General features: G+C 50.7%; 2 protein-coding genes across 3 annotated transcripts in view; one reads left to right on the top strand and one right to left on the bottom strand.

Annotated features, from left to right (window-relative positions):
• LHPP (phospholysine phosphohistidine inorganic pyrophosphate phosphatase) overlaps window positions 1–6,778 on the top strand; it is a 73,687-nt gene extending 66,909 nt beyond the window's left edge. Inside the window, exons 7-8 of one of the 2 annotated variants that reach the window (XR_003987719.1) lie at window positions 5,662–5,981; window positions 6,562–6,778. Coding sequence is in view for 1 of the 2 variants with exons in the window: in XM_008491748.2 (XP_008489970.1) it covers window positions 5,662–5,752 (91 nt within the window). In the remaining variant the exon portion in view is untranslated. Of the gene's footprint in view, window positions 1–5,661 lie in introns of both variants that reach the window. The other variant, XM_008491748.2, reaches the window with a different exon arrangement.
• Window positions 6,779–10,685: 3,907 nt separating this feature from the next.
• Window positions 10,686–15,952, bottom strand: part of FAM53B (family with sequence similarity 53 member B) — a 38,730-nt gene continuing 33,463 nt past the window's right edge. Inside the window, 1 exon segment of the mRNA XM_030453583.1 lies at window positions 10,686–11,295. Within this exon segment, the coding sequence (XP_030309443.1) occupies window positions 10,984–11,295 (312 nt within the window). The 3' untranslated portion in view covers window positions 10,686–10,983.

Below are 15,952 nucleotides of genomic sequence, written 5' to 3' on the forward strand. Positions count from 1 at the left end.
ATCTGGCACTGATGGTTTGTTACCCCCCTGTGCTTGCAGGCTGCAGTAGTGCAAGGGGTAGGATTTATCTCCTTTCATTTTACCTAAACTTGAGCTAAAATTTAGACCAGACTCTCTACACCTGACCCTGGCTGGGAAGAACTGGATCTGGGATATGAGCTTGTCACCTATTTTACACAGAGTCAGTAGGGAAAAAACAATAGATCATCTCTTCAAGAGAATATTTCCTATTTGGACTTGTATCTAAGAAGATGGGATGAACATGGGATGAATCTACTTCCATTTCCCCTCAGAGGGACCTCTCTGTCCTGAGGAGGAGTTTCCTGAAGAGGTCCAGGTGACCAGCCTTGCTCAGAAACTCTGTGTGGAATGAGCCTGGGCCAGCATGCCAAGGGGAACCAAGGTGACCAAGGGGTGAATGTGCACCTCTGCAGAGACAGAAGCATTTTGTGTTCTCAGAAGTTCATCAGTTTCCTCTCGCTGGCCCCCCAGAGTCTGCTGCACAAATATTGCCACTACCTGTCCTGCCTGCATGAGCCCAATGGAAAAGGGTTCTGTGAGGCTGAGGGTGGCAATCACAAATGCAGTGACCTTCCCCATCCCACCTGAGGCTTCTCTGAGGGCTCCAATCAAGTATCCATCATCCCAAGCATGGAGCAGAGCTGGATTTTGAGCCATAGTGGCTTAACCTTTGGATTCAGGGATGGATGGGAGCACAGCAGGTCCCAGCTCAGAGCCCACATGATGCCTTTGACCACAGCCCCATGGGGGTTGAGTGACCCCATCCTGATGTCCATTAGATTCCAGCTCTTCCTGCAACACCAGCAGTCCCCAGGCCACCTCTGCTTAGGGACAAGCAGGTTGAGAACCAAGTTTGGGAACCAGAACAGGCACATGTGTGCTGCTCCTTGTCTGCCACCCTCATGCTGCATTTACCTCCTGGCCCCTGCTGAGCTGCTTTTGCTTCACAAGATGAGAGAGCTCTGCAGTTCTGACAAGGAAAATTGCTGCCCAGATGCCTGAACACCAGTGCTCTGCTTGTTTAAATATTTGTCCAAGGCAGCTTGAGGTGCCAGTGCCTTTTTGCACGAGGGGGTTTGGAGGTGAGGGAAGGCAGGCAGTTCAGTGAAGTCTCGTGCTCTGGTGTAATCAGGAGAGCTTTCAGCCAGCAGTAACCCCTGTCCTGGTGGCAGCACCCAGCATCACGTCTCCCCATCCCTGGCCCTGCATTTCTTCCTGCTTCTTTCTTACTTCAGATGAGCAGTGATCAATAGTCCCTGGGAGAGGAGGATGTTTTGTCATCTCCCAAGGAGGATTTGATGGACAGGAGTAACTCCCCAGCCTCAAGACATCTCTCTAGATTGCATCATGCTAAAGATAGTTCATACCTTTCATGGGTTGTGCTGCACTCCTCGTTTTGGGTGGCTTTTTCTTTTGAAGAACACCTTTTCCTAACACTGCCCTCTGCACAGAGGGGCTGCCACACATTATGGGTTCCCTACAACACAGTAGGGACCACGATGGGACACCCTGGATTTCAGAAGGTCCCTGTCTTAAGCCACTTCTTTCCCTGCCTGCCTCATCTACCAGCAAGGTGCCATGAAGAGAGGATGGAGAAATGAAGGGAGGATGGAGAAATGAAGGGAGGATGTAGGAATGAAGAGAGGATGTAGGAATGAAGGGAGGATGTAGGAATGAAGGGAGGATGTAGGAATGGAGGGAGGATGGAGAAATGAAGGGAGGATGGAGAAATGAAGGGAGGATGTAGGAATGAAGAGAGGATGTAGGAATGAAGAGAGGATGTAGGAATGAAGGGAGGATGCAGAAATGAAGTGCCACGTTTCCCAGACAGAACAGGAGACTCTCATGGCCCAACTTGGGCTGGAAAACATTCCTTGTGGTCCACACTCAGGCTGTGATGTTCAACTGCTCCAAGGAGTCCAAGCTTTACTGGAGAGATGCTGTAGGTTTTTTTCACAGGCAAGTCTGTGCACTGGCCAAGACTGCTGACAGCTCAATATTCAGCTACAGAATATAATTTTCTGTCATTTTGATTTATGTTCTTCTCTGCAACCAGAGTCCCACATAAAAAAAAAAAAAAATCAGGGGTTTATCTTCAATTTAACTCAATGCAGGTCTGCTCCACCTGAACCTGGTGGCTCTATCCAGGTTCTGACACACCCTCAAGCAGCCTCCAGGCCATCAGGGCCAAGCTCCAGAGCTCAGTGCTCCACTGAAGGTAACTTAAAGCTCTCAGTAACTGGGAATTTCTCCTGGGAAAAAGCCCAAACCCTCCAGGGGAGAGGCTGGAGTGGTGCCACGGCCCCTGCTCCCTCCCAACGGCAGAAGAAGGGCTCATCCTCCATCCTTTTGGCTTTGCCTGGAGGTTTTATAGCAGAATTCTTGTTCCTACCTCATTTCTGGCACCCGGACTTGGGCTCCTGAATTGTTTGGCTGCTTTTGGAGCGTTTGCTTCTTGGCATTAGTGTTGGGGATTATTACTTGCAGGGTCCTTCTGAGAGATGCTTAAAAGAGAAACGCTGAGCAAGGGGTGGGGGGAAACCATCCCTTGGCTCTTGGGGGGCAGCTGGGGGAAGTTACAAAGACTTCTGTGAGACAAAGGGAGAGGCCACATGAAACAGCTCTCAGAGTGGCACTGGCAGGAATGAAAGCTCCTTGGCAGGGCCCTAGGAAAAGGCAAGAAAGCAGGGAAGTGGGTTTTCATCCAGTTCTCTGCTTTCCTACAGAGTTCAGACCATTTTCTTTAATCCAAGGCATATGACATGTCTTAAAACTCCAATAAATGTGCCATGGGCACACTCCCAGCCCAAGGGGAGGGATGGCTGCTGTGGGGACAGCATGGTGTCACAGGGATGCTCCTCTCATCAGAGGGTCCTGGCTGGAGCTGGGCCAGGGAGGGGAGGCACCTGCTGAACACAGGGATGTGCTGCATCATCTCTGGGGAGGGATGGAGCCAGGCTGGGAGTGTTGGGGTTGTTCAGCCTGGAGAAGAAAAGGCTCCAGGGAGACCTTAGAGCACCTTCCAGTGCCTGAAGGGGCTCCAGGAAAGCTGGGGAGGGACTTTGGACAAGGGAATGGAGGGATGGGGTGAGGGGGAATGGCTTTAAGCTGAAAGGGAGGAGATATTGATATGTGATATTAGGAAGAAATTCTGTGGTGTGAGGGTGCTGAGCCCCTGGCCCAGGTTTCCCAGAGAAGCTGTGGCTGCCCCATCCCTGGCAGTGTCTCAGCCCAGGTTGGATGGAGCTGGTGGGAGGTGTCCCTATGGGATAGAAACTAGATGAACTTTAGGTCCCTTCCAACCCAAACTATTCTGCGATTCTGCTTTTCCTCTCCGTTTCTTATGGATGCCACTGGCAACATCTTAGGACAATGACTGAATTCCTGGAGTTGTGGCTGAGGTTGTCTGCCTGCAGCATGGCTGACAGAGGGATTTTAGGGTTCCCAGCACAGCAGAAGAGCAATAGTCAGGCTCGGATGAAAACCAGAGGTGCAGGAGGTCAACACGAAGCCTTGGCCACCCCAGGGTTCCCATGGGATAGCAGGGAATCACACAGGGGTGAATTTTCAGATCTCATGGAGCAAAGATGGGTTTTAACCTCACTGGAGGTGTTTGCTGGCCAGTCTGGGTGTTGTCCTCGTGAATTATTTGGAGAAAAGGTAAAAATACCCCAATTGCTGAGGTTTTTTACTGCAGTACACACACCATACCCACTCCTTCCCCAGCACACAGCAAGTGTATTTCCTGGACAACTGGCACGTAGGAGCTGAGTTACAGGTGGCTTTCTGTAGAGTCAGCACAGATATCAGTTACAAAATGCTTTTAATAGACCAAAGAGTGCTGTGGAATTGAAATTTCCTTGTAGAAGTGTTCCTTTCAAGCAGTTCTTAAACTTTGCTCCTAACGTATAAGCTGGGAAGGAAACATTTTTCAGGCTGTAAAATGGAAAGTTTTGTTCATCCCTTCTTTTTTCTGAACCCCACTTAAGGATTATTGCCAAGAAATGGATATTTTACCACCACCCCCTGAAGGTTTTTCTGTATTCATAAAAGCCTCTTGGTTAAATCAGCAATAACCACCACCCAAGGGATGGACACATACTGGGTTTTGACTTGCTTTATATCTGAAGGTTTTTTTCTCTGTTGGATAGCTTAGCTTGCTTTAGTAATCTAAATTTTTCAGTTGGGGGAAAACCTAAAAAACCCCATCATAATTACTGCACTAATTGCAGCCTAGCTCTGTAACAAGATAGATAATTAAAGACAAACCCATGGAATAACTTTCCACCTTTCACATAAATAAACAAAATGCTTTTATGACAGCCAGCACCAATGTAGAGGCCATTTCATGGAGCCACCTTCCTGGTGGCTTTGTAGGTGACCCAAGGCAAGCTGAATATCAGTGGCTTTTAGTTTTCCTAACTGAATAATGGAATTTTGCTGCCAGTAGGATCTCAGGCAGCATCTCAGGGGGTCTTTTGCAAGGAGCTCCTGCACTTGGACATGAAGAGCATTGCTGAAAAGATGAGGAAAAAAGGAAATAGCCTTGGGGAGCTTTAGTGCTGGAAACTGAATAATCTGGTGCTTGTACAGACAAGTGCTCACCCAATCCTGGATGTCAGAAGTAACAATAAATAATAGTTTCTCTGCCTCCTGTGCATCTCATGTTAAATCAAGGTTTGTCCTTTATAGGGAGTGAAAGGTGGGAGGTGGCCATCAGGACTCTCATCCCTTTCCCATAGGAAAGCCATTAAGTGTATTAAATACATATGTTTGCTCTGCAGCAGCTGTTGGGTTTCTCAGCCCAAAAACCATAACAGGACGACAAGGTTTGGAAAAATTCTGCCTCCCACATCTGCCCCTCCTTCCCCCCCAGCAGAGCTGCTGAATCAGGAAAACAGTGCTGAGCATCTGTGCCTCGTTAGGCCAGGACCTCTAATTAAATCACTGGGAAAAATGGCTTCAAGCATCTCGGGGCAGTGACTTGTGGTGGAGTCTGACCCTTTTTGTGGTCATGTCTGAAACCACCACTGTTAGATCCCCAGGAAGATGGTGATCCTACAGAGGATCCTACAAAGGCAGAGCCTTCCCTCTCACTGAAGCTCCATGGACATTCCATGTCTCCAGGTCCGACCTGAACTCCTCTGTTCCTTAGCCTATTTCTAGAGAAAAAACGTGGCAGAATAATTATTTATAAATATTTTAACAATAGGCCTTGATGATCTTGAAGGTCTTTCTTTCCCAGCCAAAATGATTCCATGATTCTTTGCTGAGTTTTGTAGGGCTTGAACAGGAAAAACCCTTCCAGTGCTCCCTGCCTGGTACTGCTGTTGCCTGAATGAAGAAGTGCCCTGGCAAAGGCAGTGAATTAATTTGGATTAATTAGTGAATAATTGGCTTCCACAGGAGGCTTTGCAAAGTTTCCCCCAGCCCAGTTGCACAAGATCCACCTGGGATCCACCAGAGCACCATGGAAAGGCTTTGGTCTGGGGGAGGTGGAGAGGGAAAAAGTAGAAAAAGGAGGAATGTGAGACCCCAGCTCACCTGCCCTGGGCTCTGAAGGCAGCAGCAGGATGGGGGACATGAGACCTGGTCTGGAGCCTGTCCCTGCTCAGCCATTCCCTTCTGTCTCCTTCCCAGGCCTTCTGATGAAAACCACCCCCAGGTGACACCCGATGCCTATGTCACCAACCTGGCTGAAGCTGTTGACATCATCCTGCAGCAGCTGTAAAGCAGAGCATGGAGGAGGAGGAGGAAGAGGAAGGAGGGGAAAGCCTCACCTGCAGCCCCTCAGGAGGACACTTCATCCTCTCCCAGCTTTGCCCAGGATGCTGAATTCTGCCTTCCTCACCCTGTGATGTGCTGGGACTGACCTGATCCACAGAACTCACCAAGGGAGCATCCAACCTGCAGCCCTGCTTGAACATCATCCCCTTGGTGGCCTGCCCCAAACAGCACAGGTGACATCAGTTCATCTAAAAGTAGGGCTGAGCCTTGTCTGTCTTAAGGTCTGTCCCACCCTGAGGAGGGGGCTGTACCCCCTTTAACCCTTTGCCCAGCCCTGGGTGGGAAACTGGGGGGGAGCTGCTACTCCTTTGCTGTTTAACTCACCCTTTCTGTGCCTTTTGGGGTGCATGAGGTGGCATGGGGGGTGTTCTTGAGAGGTGATGGTGGCCACCAAACCCTCTGTGGGGTCTTGTGTGTGCCTCTGGCTGTGGGGGGCACAAAACCCCTGGGGAGGGGGGCTGGATCTGTACCCTTGTTAAGCTGGTGACCACGTTTCTGCCACGTTCAGCCCCTGCCTGGCACCTCCTCTGGTTAAGGCTTGGGAATCCAGTGATGCTGCAGCACATCATGGGGTTTTGGCCCCATCCTGCCAGGAATAAACCTCATTCTGCAGAGTTGGAAGAGCTGTCACTGTGTTGTCACATCAGTGCTGGCAGGGATGGATGCTCTGAGGACTCAGAATGCTTTTTTCCTGGATGGAATAAGCAGGTGAGGGGTAGTGGGACTGATGGACTTTCCCTTCTCTCCATGAAGGGTCTTGTAGGCAGTGTGGCTGGGGACACACGTGGGTTTCCTACCCCTTCCCTAGCTGAAGCTTACCCCAGTCCTGAGGGACACCTAAGTGATGTTCCATGGTCCTGGAGCAGCCTTTGAGTGTTGGAAACCCTTCTTTTTCAGAGCTACCACAGCACCCCTTGGGGAAAATGGGCTGGGAATTAAATTCTAATAAAACAAACCACATCTGGGAAAATAACCTTAGTGCAATATTTTACTTTTTTGGGGGGGGGGAGGGGATGTCTGGTTTTGTATCTTTTCCTCCTCTGGGTAGCAGTTCAGCCAAAGTCTACAGCACTGTGTGCATCCGTGCACAGGCAGAGGTGCTGTAAACCCTGGTGGGATGTCAGGGCTGTGCTGGATCACTGTGAATTTCTTTTTTATCCTCTAATTCTTCTTTTTTGTTCTGGCACACTAAGCCTATCGCTTCAATCTGATTAAGTTATGGCAGATAAACATCCTGCCATCTGTCATGAAACTTTTTTAAACTGTTGCTCACTCGAGGAAACGCAGACGGTTTCCTTTCTGGTTCACCATGGCTGTAGGGAGATATCACCCCATTTCCCCAAAAATTTATTTTAAACCCCCACCCCCCTGTGTCCCCCTGCTCTGCTGGGGACTCCTGCCTTGCTCAGGTTTCAGTTGGACTTTTAAGGGTGGGATTTTGTCCTCAAGCACAAAGCATAAGGTGCCACTTGGATGTTGATTGGTGCTTTGCTGTTACCTCTTTGGCTGCATGACAGGTAAATACCTGCCAGGGTCAGGCTAGGGAGGCCACAGGAGATGTCCCCCCACTACAGGGAGAAGCATCACATCTGCCTGCATGTGTCCAGCACAAAACACCCGTTTTTCTCCTACAACCCAAGGCTGGAATCTCCAACAGTGACATTGTGACTTAGGATCCCAGCCAAAGGGCTTTCCCAGCCCATTCCTGGGACCCCCTGACACCTCCAGCACCCATGGAGACACCAAAGAGGTACAGCCAGATCCCCTCCAGGAAGCACGTAGGGCTCCTGCACCCACACCCCACTCTTCCCCATCCAAAAACCCTGAGGGGTGCCACAACCAGGCTGTGTCCCCAAGGGGTGGCAGCAGTGTCCCCAACCCCTCCACATCCCCCCCCCCCCCCCGACCTGGATCCCGCAGCCACAGGGAGAGCACAGAGAGGCCAGACACGGGTGGGGGGTTAGGGAACCAGGAAGCTTTATTTACACAGTAAAAGTAACAAGCAATTTCCTGAGACTGAGCTGCTCTAGTGCAATCAAGTCATGGAGGGGGGGACCAGGGGGCAGCCTGCACGGGTGGGGGGCACCTCGGGCAGCCCCTCCCCGGGGACACGCGCGTCCCGCGGCGCTTGTGCAATTGCCAGCGAGACACGGGGCTACTACAGGTCATAGCTTCAGAAGGCTGTCTCTGGTTTGTTTTTTTTTTTAATTTTTATTTTATTTTATTTTTTTGTTGTTTTTTTTTTATCCATTTTTGGCCATCCTTTTGATTTCTTGAACATCAAACCCATAGAAACGCCGTAAAGCACTGCTACAATCCTAGGCCATCCTACGCCAGTCTGTTTGGCCAGGAGCTTTTAAAAACAATGCACTTGAAAAACACAACTGTATTTGGCCAAACAGGCTATGCTAGAACGTGGAAAAATTACAATCTATTTTACAAATACTTCCTTTTGTCTTTTTGCAACGCAGTCTTTCACAGAGTGGGCTCAAAGAGCTGCATCTGCAAACAGACAGCAAACTCCCCGTGTGTCTGCTGAGACTTTTCCTATTAAAATCCTTTCTTTTTTTTTTTTTTTTTTTCAGGCTGCTGGCACAGCTCAGGGCTAGGACCAACCACCGAGTCCCTTCACAACACTGAGCCTGGTTTAGCTACCTAGCAAGGAGTAACATCCCTTGGCTGCATATGACTTTAATATCACATTCTGGCAGCTGGCAGGACTTTTTCTTAACCAAAGCATCTGTGTAGCAGGTAAAGTCCTTTGCACACCAAGAGCAGGGACACCCTCCCTGCTGCAGCCACAGGGCAGAGATCTCCTGCTGCCAGGGAGCAACACAGCTTCTGACTTTACAATCAACAGGATGTCCCCTGAATCTGAGGCACATACTATATTATATTTAATATTTTTAATTACTTTATTTATATATATATTTATATATATATATAAACCCACAAATGTTTTACCTCTAAGAGAGAGAGAGAGAGAGAGAGAGAGGAGGGGAAGAAAATCTTTTTTAAAGTAAGGCTTTCTTAACTGAGGAGTAAGTACATGAAATCATACAACAACCCAACAACCAAAAACCCAACAGAACCCCACCATGGCCTCAGAACCGTGGCTAACTGTGGTCTGCAGCTATGCTAACGTGCCCAGTGTAAGGCCATGACTCCTTGGAGAAGCATCTGTAGTAAGGCAAACGGGTTGTGCTGTGTGTAAACTCAACGCTACGGCTACGGCGAGGAGAGCTGGGGAGTGGGCCAGTGGCCACCTGCCTGCCCGGGGGGGTTGGCATGGCACTGACAGCAGCCCTTGGAAAGAAAACAGAAGCCCTTAGGAATTACAGCCCTGGTGATCAGCCCCATCCCACCCTGGAGGGCTGCATCAGGAGCTGGACATGGATTTGGGTGAATTTTCCTGGGTTTCAGTCAGTCTGGAGGGGGCTGTGGCCAGCGGGAGTGAGTGCTCTGAGAGCTGGGAGGTGTTGGGGGGGTGGAGAAGGGATTATCAGGAAGACTCAAAGCTGAGACCTGGAGCAGGGGGGGCAAACACTGCCCTGGATGGACCCCCCTCAAAAAATGTCTGGTTCAGGCAGTGCCCCCCACTAGAGGAGAGCTAAAAATGAAGCCAGGATGGATCTTCTCTTAAGCGATGCATCAAGAAGAGCTGGAGGGTTCTCCAAAATGAAAAGACATCCCTGTTGTCCCTTTCCCAGATATTTGGGGCTGGCTTTGCCTGCCAGCACCCAGGCTGGAGGGAGCTGAGGTGGCCACTGGGGTGCCAGGACAGGGGTAAAGCTATATAACAGCTGAGGGGTTCCACTGCCATGGGAGACGCCACACGCATCCCAAACCACTGCAGGAAAAAGTGCAACAACATAACCAGAAATGATGAATAAAAGCTGTACAGGTGGCTCTCAGCCCTTTCTGAGTTACAGACTCCTAAAGCTTTGCCAAGGGAGGTACCAAACCCTGCTAAAAACATCATCTTCAGTTGCTGTTGCCATCACTGACTTTTTTTTTTTTTTCTTTCCCTTTCTCGCCTTTGCAGAGCTCAGGGAGTAAACCCTGAGCTTGAGAGAACCTGCAGAAGATGTCAGGAGCTACTCATACAGCTTTCCTAGAGCTTGAAACAAAAAAAAAAAGTAAAAGCAAGAGGGAGGAAAAGAAAATATACGTGTCCTTCTAAACCTGCTAGTAAGTGGACAGCTTATTTCTACCAAAAAGAGTTCTTATTGTACAAATGTAATGGTCACCACTTTATCTGTGCTTAAGAAAAGGCACAGGAAAAGCTTTCAGTGCTGCTACCTGGGGTTTGGTTTTTATTATTTTTGTCAAGTAACCCCACGGCGTGCCTTGGGCCTGCAGCCCCTTCACAGTAAGGCAGAGCCAAAAAAACCCAAAATAAAATAAGAGGGTGGCAGCTGTGCCCCGGGTAGCAGAGAGGGCAGAGCTGCTGGTAAACGGGTGAACAGCCTGACCCCGGTCCAGACTGGGTGCTGGGAACCCGAGGGAGGGCGGTACCGAGCCCAATTGGGGCTGAGAGAAAGGGTTGGAAAGAAAAAAAAAATAGGGCAGATTTGAGGATCCTCAAGGAGCACCCGCTGAGTGCTGCTGTGGGTGCTGCCCCGTTCTGGAGCTGTGCAGGACAAGGGGGTCCCTTTGGTTCCTCGTCAGGAAAAGGAAAATCAAAACCAAGAAAACAACAAAAAAAAAAGGAAAAATCCAGCTCTTACCATTATTCCATTGAAGCACAGCACTTCACTTGTCATTTCCCCCTGGATATGGGGAGCCAGGTGGGTGCTGGAGCATGGGAGCTACTGCCCAACCCCCAGCTTGTTTCATCTCAGAATTTTGGTGGGTTTTTTTTTTCCTCAAAAAAATTTTTCCAGTCCCATGGGTGATGGGTTCTCCTCATGCATCCCCACATAAAGAAGGGCAGGCAGGACCCAGGGGGCAGCCTGGCAGCCCCACTTCCCTCCCACCAGCTGAGCTCTGGCTACAGTAGTTCACAAAGGATTTCAAGGTTTACAACGCGCATGCACACGGATTGCTGGGAATACCTGACGGAATTTTGGCAAAGCTGCTTCGTCCCCCTCCAGCTGTGAGAGCAGTGGGCAGGACACACACACACACACACCCCTCCATCCAAAACCTGGGGTGAGAGGATCCACTCCCTCCTCAGTTGTTCTCGATCTGCTCGATGTCTATCTCACCATCCAGCTGGAAGAGGCTCTCGGTGCCCGTCCCCCCGCTCCGCCACGCCGTCCCATCCTCCTCCTTCCCACCTCCTTCCTCCTCCTCCTCACAGGAGAGCTCATCCCGGCCGGGCTGGCGTTCCTGGGCCCGAGAACCCGGTGGGTCCGGTACTGGGGTGCAGGCGGGGGTCCTGCCAGGCATCACCTCTGGGGAGCAGGGGGTGGAGGTCCATGGGTGGGGGCCGGGGACAGCCCCGGAGCTAAGGCAGGTGAGGCTGTTGAAGGTCTGGCGGTTCTGTAAAGGGAGAGAGGCAGCTGAGAGAGATGTGGGGAGGGGGAGAGGAGGGAAAAGCTACACCAAGAGGTCTCCTGACCTCCCCCCCAGCCTGTCAGCTTGACAAGCAGCAAGCAGAAACATTCCACTGGCAGCTGCTGCAGATCCCCACCTCCCATCCGTGCAGCTCCCGCAGTGGGTGATGGCATCAAAAACACCCCCACACCCCCTTCCAGAGTGTTCCCACCACCACCTCCACCTCACATGGAAGGCAGGACAGAGCTGTTTGCTAAAACTCACAGAATTCCAGTCTGGGTTGGGTTGGAAGGGACCTTAAAGCTCATCCAGTGCCACCCCCCTGCCATGGTCAGGGACACCTCCCACAGCCCAGGGTGCTCCAAGCCCCATCCAGCCTGGGCTGAGACACTGCCAGGGATGGGGCAGCCACAGCTTCTCTGGGAAACCTGGGACGGGGGCTCAGCACCCTCACAGCAAAGAATTTCCTCCTAAGACCTCATCTAAACCTCCCCTCTTTCAGGGCAAATTTAGAAGAGCTGTTAGGAAGACACACCCTGGTAAAACGGGTCATTGCAGGAGATGGCACAAAGGCCACTACTGTGTCTGACAGGAGAAGTTCCTGCTGGCCAAGGAGGAGGTGGCCACTGCCCAAGCTGGAGGGCTACATTTCACACAGCCTTTAGTCTCTGAAACCTTCCAAAACCCCACCAGCCCCTGTGAAAAAAAACAGCTATTTGTCTTTAAAAACCCAACTGCTCCCAGTCCCCACCTCATCCTGTTGCTGAAACACAAGCTGTGCCTCTCCATGTGGTCTGTCCTCTAGGTGCTGACCACATCACAGCTTCAAGCAGAGATCTGCACATGGTGGTTAATGGACAACTTGTAATTACCACTGCACTTGGAGAAGGCCCGAGGACACAGGAGAAATATTTTCTAAGTACTTACAACACTTTGCAAGCATATTTCCAACAGCAATTTAGGCACTTGAAAGCCCAAGCCTGCAGAAAGTCAACAGTCCTCTCAGAAGTGCAAAATTCTTCTACAAACAAAGCTCTGGCACTTCTGAGAATCCCCCTCCATGACTTGATTGGACCAGAGCATCCTGCAAGGATGGAAGATGCTCTACAGCACTTTAGAGAAGGAGATGGACAATGCTGGTAATGATGAATGAAGGAGGATGCAACCTGGAGAACAACTCAACAGGCCCACAGCACACTCCTTTCAGCCAAACTAAAAGTGTTCCCAGGCTGGGACACATCTCAGAGAACAGCCACGAATGTTTTGTTCCAGGGAACTTTTGCATTTTCTTGGACTTGAGCAGGAGGATGAAGCCAACAGCAGCAATTTTCCCTGCTCCAACCCACACATGCTGCCACCCAACGTTTCCCACCTGCAGCCTTGAGTGGTTCCAGGGGAATATTTTTATCTTCCCTTCATGAGGATGGAAAAACCCTCCGGAGGAGGTGGCTGGAGGAGGAGAGCCACGTGCTGGGGCTGGGTGCAGGCACTCCCTCTGACGCAGGTTTGCAGGAGCTCAGCTGGAGAAGCAAGTTCTCACAGGCACTGCCTGCTGCCAAATCCCACACCTCACTTTCCCAGCAGCAGGGATGGGTGCTGGGAGGGACACCGTGGGGGAAAGGGTCCCCCCAGGATGGTGAGAACCCAGGCAGCATCACCGCAGAGCTGCGGTGGATCAGCCACCATCATCATCATCATCATCAATGCAGCCTCTGTTCTCCATCCATCAGGAGGCTTTTTTGCTCCATTTTTTTTAATTTTTTATTTATGGGGTGAATTTAGAGTGTGCTGAAGTGCTGAGCTTGCAAAACTGGGCAGTCAAGTCCTCTGTTGATGTTGGCCAAAAGAGCAGTTTTGGTGGCACAATACAGAGCTTGTTCCCCGTGGCCAGGCAGCCCCGGGCCTCCTCCCAGCCTCTCCACAACCTTCTCCTTCAGCACTCAGGCATCCCAACTCCTCTTGGTCTCAAGGAAACTGGGAATCCAGGCACCCTCCTGGCCCTGACATAGGTGGAAGATCTTTGTGGTCATCCTGACTTCTCCCAGTGAGCAGCAGTAATGTGCCTTCCACCCAGAACATTCTGCCCACAACCACAACAACTTTCTGACCATCCAAGCTGCTGCTTTATCTCCCCCCAACTCTCCCTGAACCTGCACGGATCCAGCAGGCTGGGGAATCACAGAACAGACTGGTTTGGGTGAGAAGAGACCTTCAAGATCATCTGGATGATCTGGCTGCCCTGCAACGGACTGGTTTGGGTTAGCAGACACCTTCAGGATCATCTGGATGATCTGGCTGCCCTGCAAGGGAGCGAGCTGGAGAAATCCCTCAGCAACATCACTCCATAAAACTCCTCCCCTTCATCCAGCACCCAGCTACAAGCTTCTCCCTAAAACCCATCCCTACAAGCATGGTGGATCTGCTCAAAAACCCCTCTCAGCAGGACCGTGAGCCCCCACAGTGATCCTGACTTCTGCACAAACACCATTTCTTTTCCCCCCAGCCCTCCAGGTGATTGCTGCAATTTTCCCAGGGAAGGTGTAACCCTAGGAGCTGTCAGCACTCCTCTCCCTACCTCCCAAGCTGTCATCACCTCCTGTTCCCACACCAGGCTGCAGTCACTCCATAAAGCTGGGAATAACCCAGTGCCAGGGGGAGAGGGGGGAGCAGGCAGTGAGCAGTGAGCTGTGTGCAGGGATGATGCTCCTGTGCTTGGGGTTCAAAGCTCTGCACAACTTCACCAGAGCAGCAGCTGTTGCTGGAGCCAGGCACACACACACAGCACTCAGGGGCAACACCCTCCACTGACTGAGGACACCACAGCCTTTCCAGCTCTGTCCCCAGTTTGGTTTTGCAGCAAATGGGAAGGGGATCCCAGACTGGTTTGGAAGGGACCTTAAAGCTCACCCAGTTCCAACCCCCTGCCGTGGGCAGGGACACCTCCCACAGCCCAGGTTGCCCCAAGCCCCATCCAGCCTGGAATTCAACACTGCCAGGGATGGGGCAGCCACAGCTTCTCTGGGAAACCTGGGCCAGGGGCTCAGCACCATCCCCACAGTCAAGAATTTCTTCCCAGTATCTCATCTAAATCTCCCCTCTTCCAGTTCAAACCCATTTCCTCTCATCCCATCACTCCAGTCCTTTGTCCAGAGTCCTTCCTCAGCTTTCCTGGAGCCCCTTCAGGCACTGGAAGGTGCTCTAAGGTCTCCCTGGAGCTTTGTCTTCTCCAGGTCAAACAATCCCAACTCTCTCAGCCTGTCCTCACAGGAGAGGGGCTCCAGTCCTTGGATCCTCTAAGGATATCCATTAATTCAAGGATGAATCTCTGTGCTTTATAAAAACTGCTCTTCAGGTTGGTGCAGGGTCTGAGCCCAGACCCCAGAGGGTTAAACAGCACATGGGGAATCAGATGCCCATCCTGGGGATACAATTGGATTTTGTGTGTCTTTGGGACAGACACTGCTCAGCTTTGTTTGTGTTTCCAGCCCTGTCCTCCCACGTGAGGGTGAACAAGGATGCAACACCCAACCTCCTTCCCTTGGATGCTGCAGGGGGATGGAGCCAGGGGCAGGAGGTGCCAGGACATGGATACCACGGGGCCCTTTGGCACTTGGATCCCCCTTGCACGGGTGAGGGATGCTGCTGGAGGAGCCCATCCACACAGACAAGTCCAGCCCATGCTGGAAAAATGATATAATGACATAAAAGCCCCCATCCCTGGGCCCAGCCCATTTCTGCTTCCACAGCTGAATTTATTTCCAGCCTATTGTGTTTGGTGAGTCCCAAATTTGTAACTGAGGCAGATGGTCCCATTTCAACTGTAAAATCAAAACAATGGATGTCATTGTGCTACACGTTCTTGCTATTAAAAGCTCTTGCTGGGGAACTAAAATAGATCCAGCTCCAATAAATCACCTCCTACCAGAGTCCTGTGACTACACTGAAGGTCCTTGCCTGAAATGGTCACTCCAGAGCTGCACCAACACATCAGCCTTTTATAGGGAGATGGAGCCTTTTCTCCTGGCAGTGAGATGAGCTGGTCCCCAAGAGCAAAGGTTTGTTCCTTTTGGGGAGCACCCAGATTACATCCCACCTGAGGACCTGATAAACTCTTTAGGTTCAACGATGATGCTCGACAAAAGATTTACATCTTAGTACAGTATAGGGAAAAACTGGTGCAAACATCTCAGAAAACAGGAATATTTCAGTTCCTCACAGTGTACAAGCATCCTCCCTGGTGTCACAGGCAGGAAGACACCATCACCATGGGCTTACACCACTGGGCAACCCCAACAAGTGCCACTTGCCTTGGGGACACCAGCCAAGGTGAGGTTTGCTACACTTCAACAAATATAGAGGCTTGTTTGTCCAGGGAACCAGGAAAACAAACAAACAAAAAAAACCCAACACATTAACAGCTCATACCAGGAGTAAACATCATTACAAACCTGATTTCTAATATTGACTTGATTTTTTTTCAACTACTCGTGGCTTTAACTTAAAAAAAAATAAATACCAGAGTAATGAATAATGATGGTGGCATGTGTAATGGTCTGACCAAAGCTAAAAGCAACTGGCTTCCCAGGTCCTCTGTGCCCTCCAAACCATTTTCTTTTGATCCTGAACCAAAAGCTTTTTCCCA

The sequence above is a fragment of the Calypte anna genome, chromosome 6 (assembly GCF_003957555.1).
Source record: "Calypte anna isolate BGI_N300 chromosome 6, bCalAnn1_v1.p, whole genome shotgun sequence".
NCBI lineage: Eukaryota > Metazoa > Chordata > Aves > Apodiformes > Trochilidae > Calypte > Calypte anna.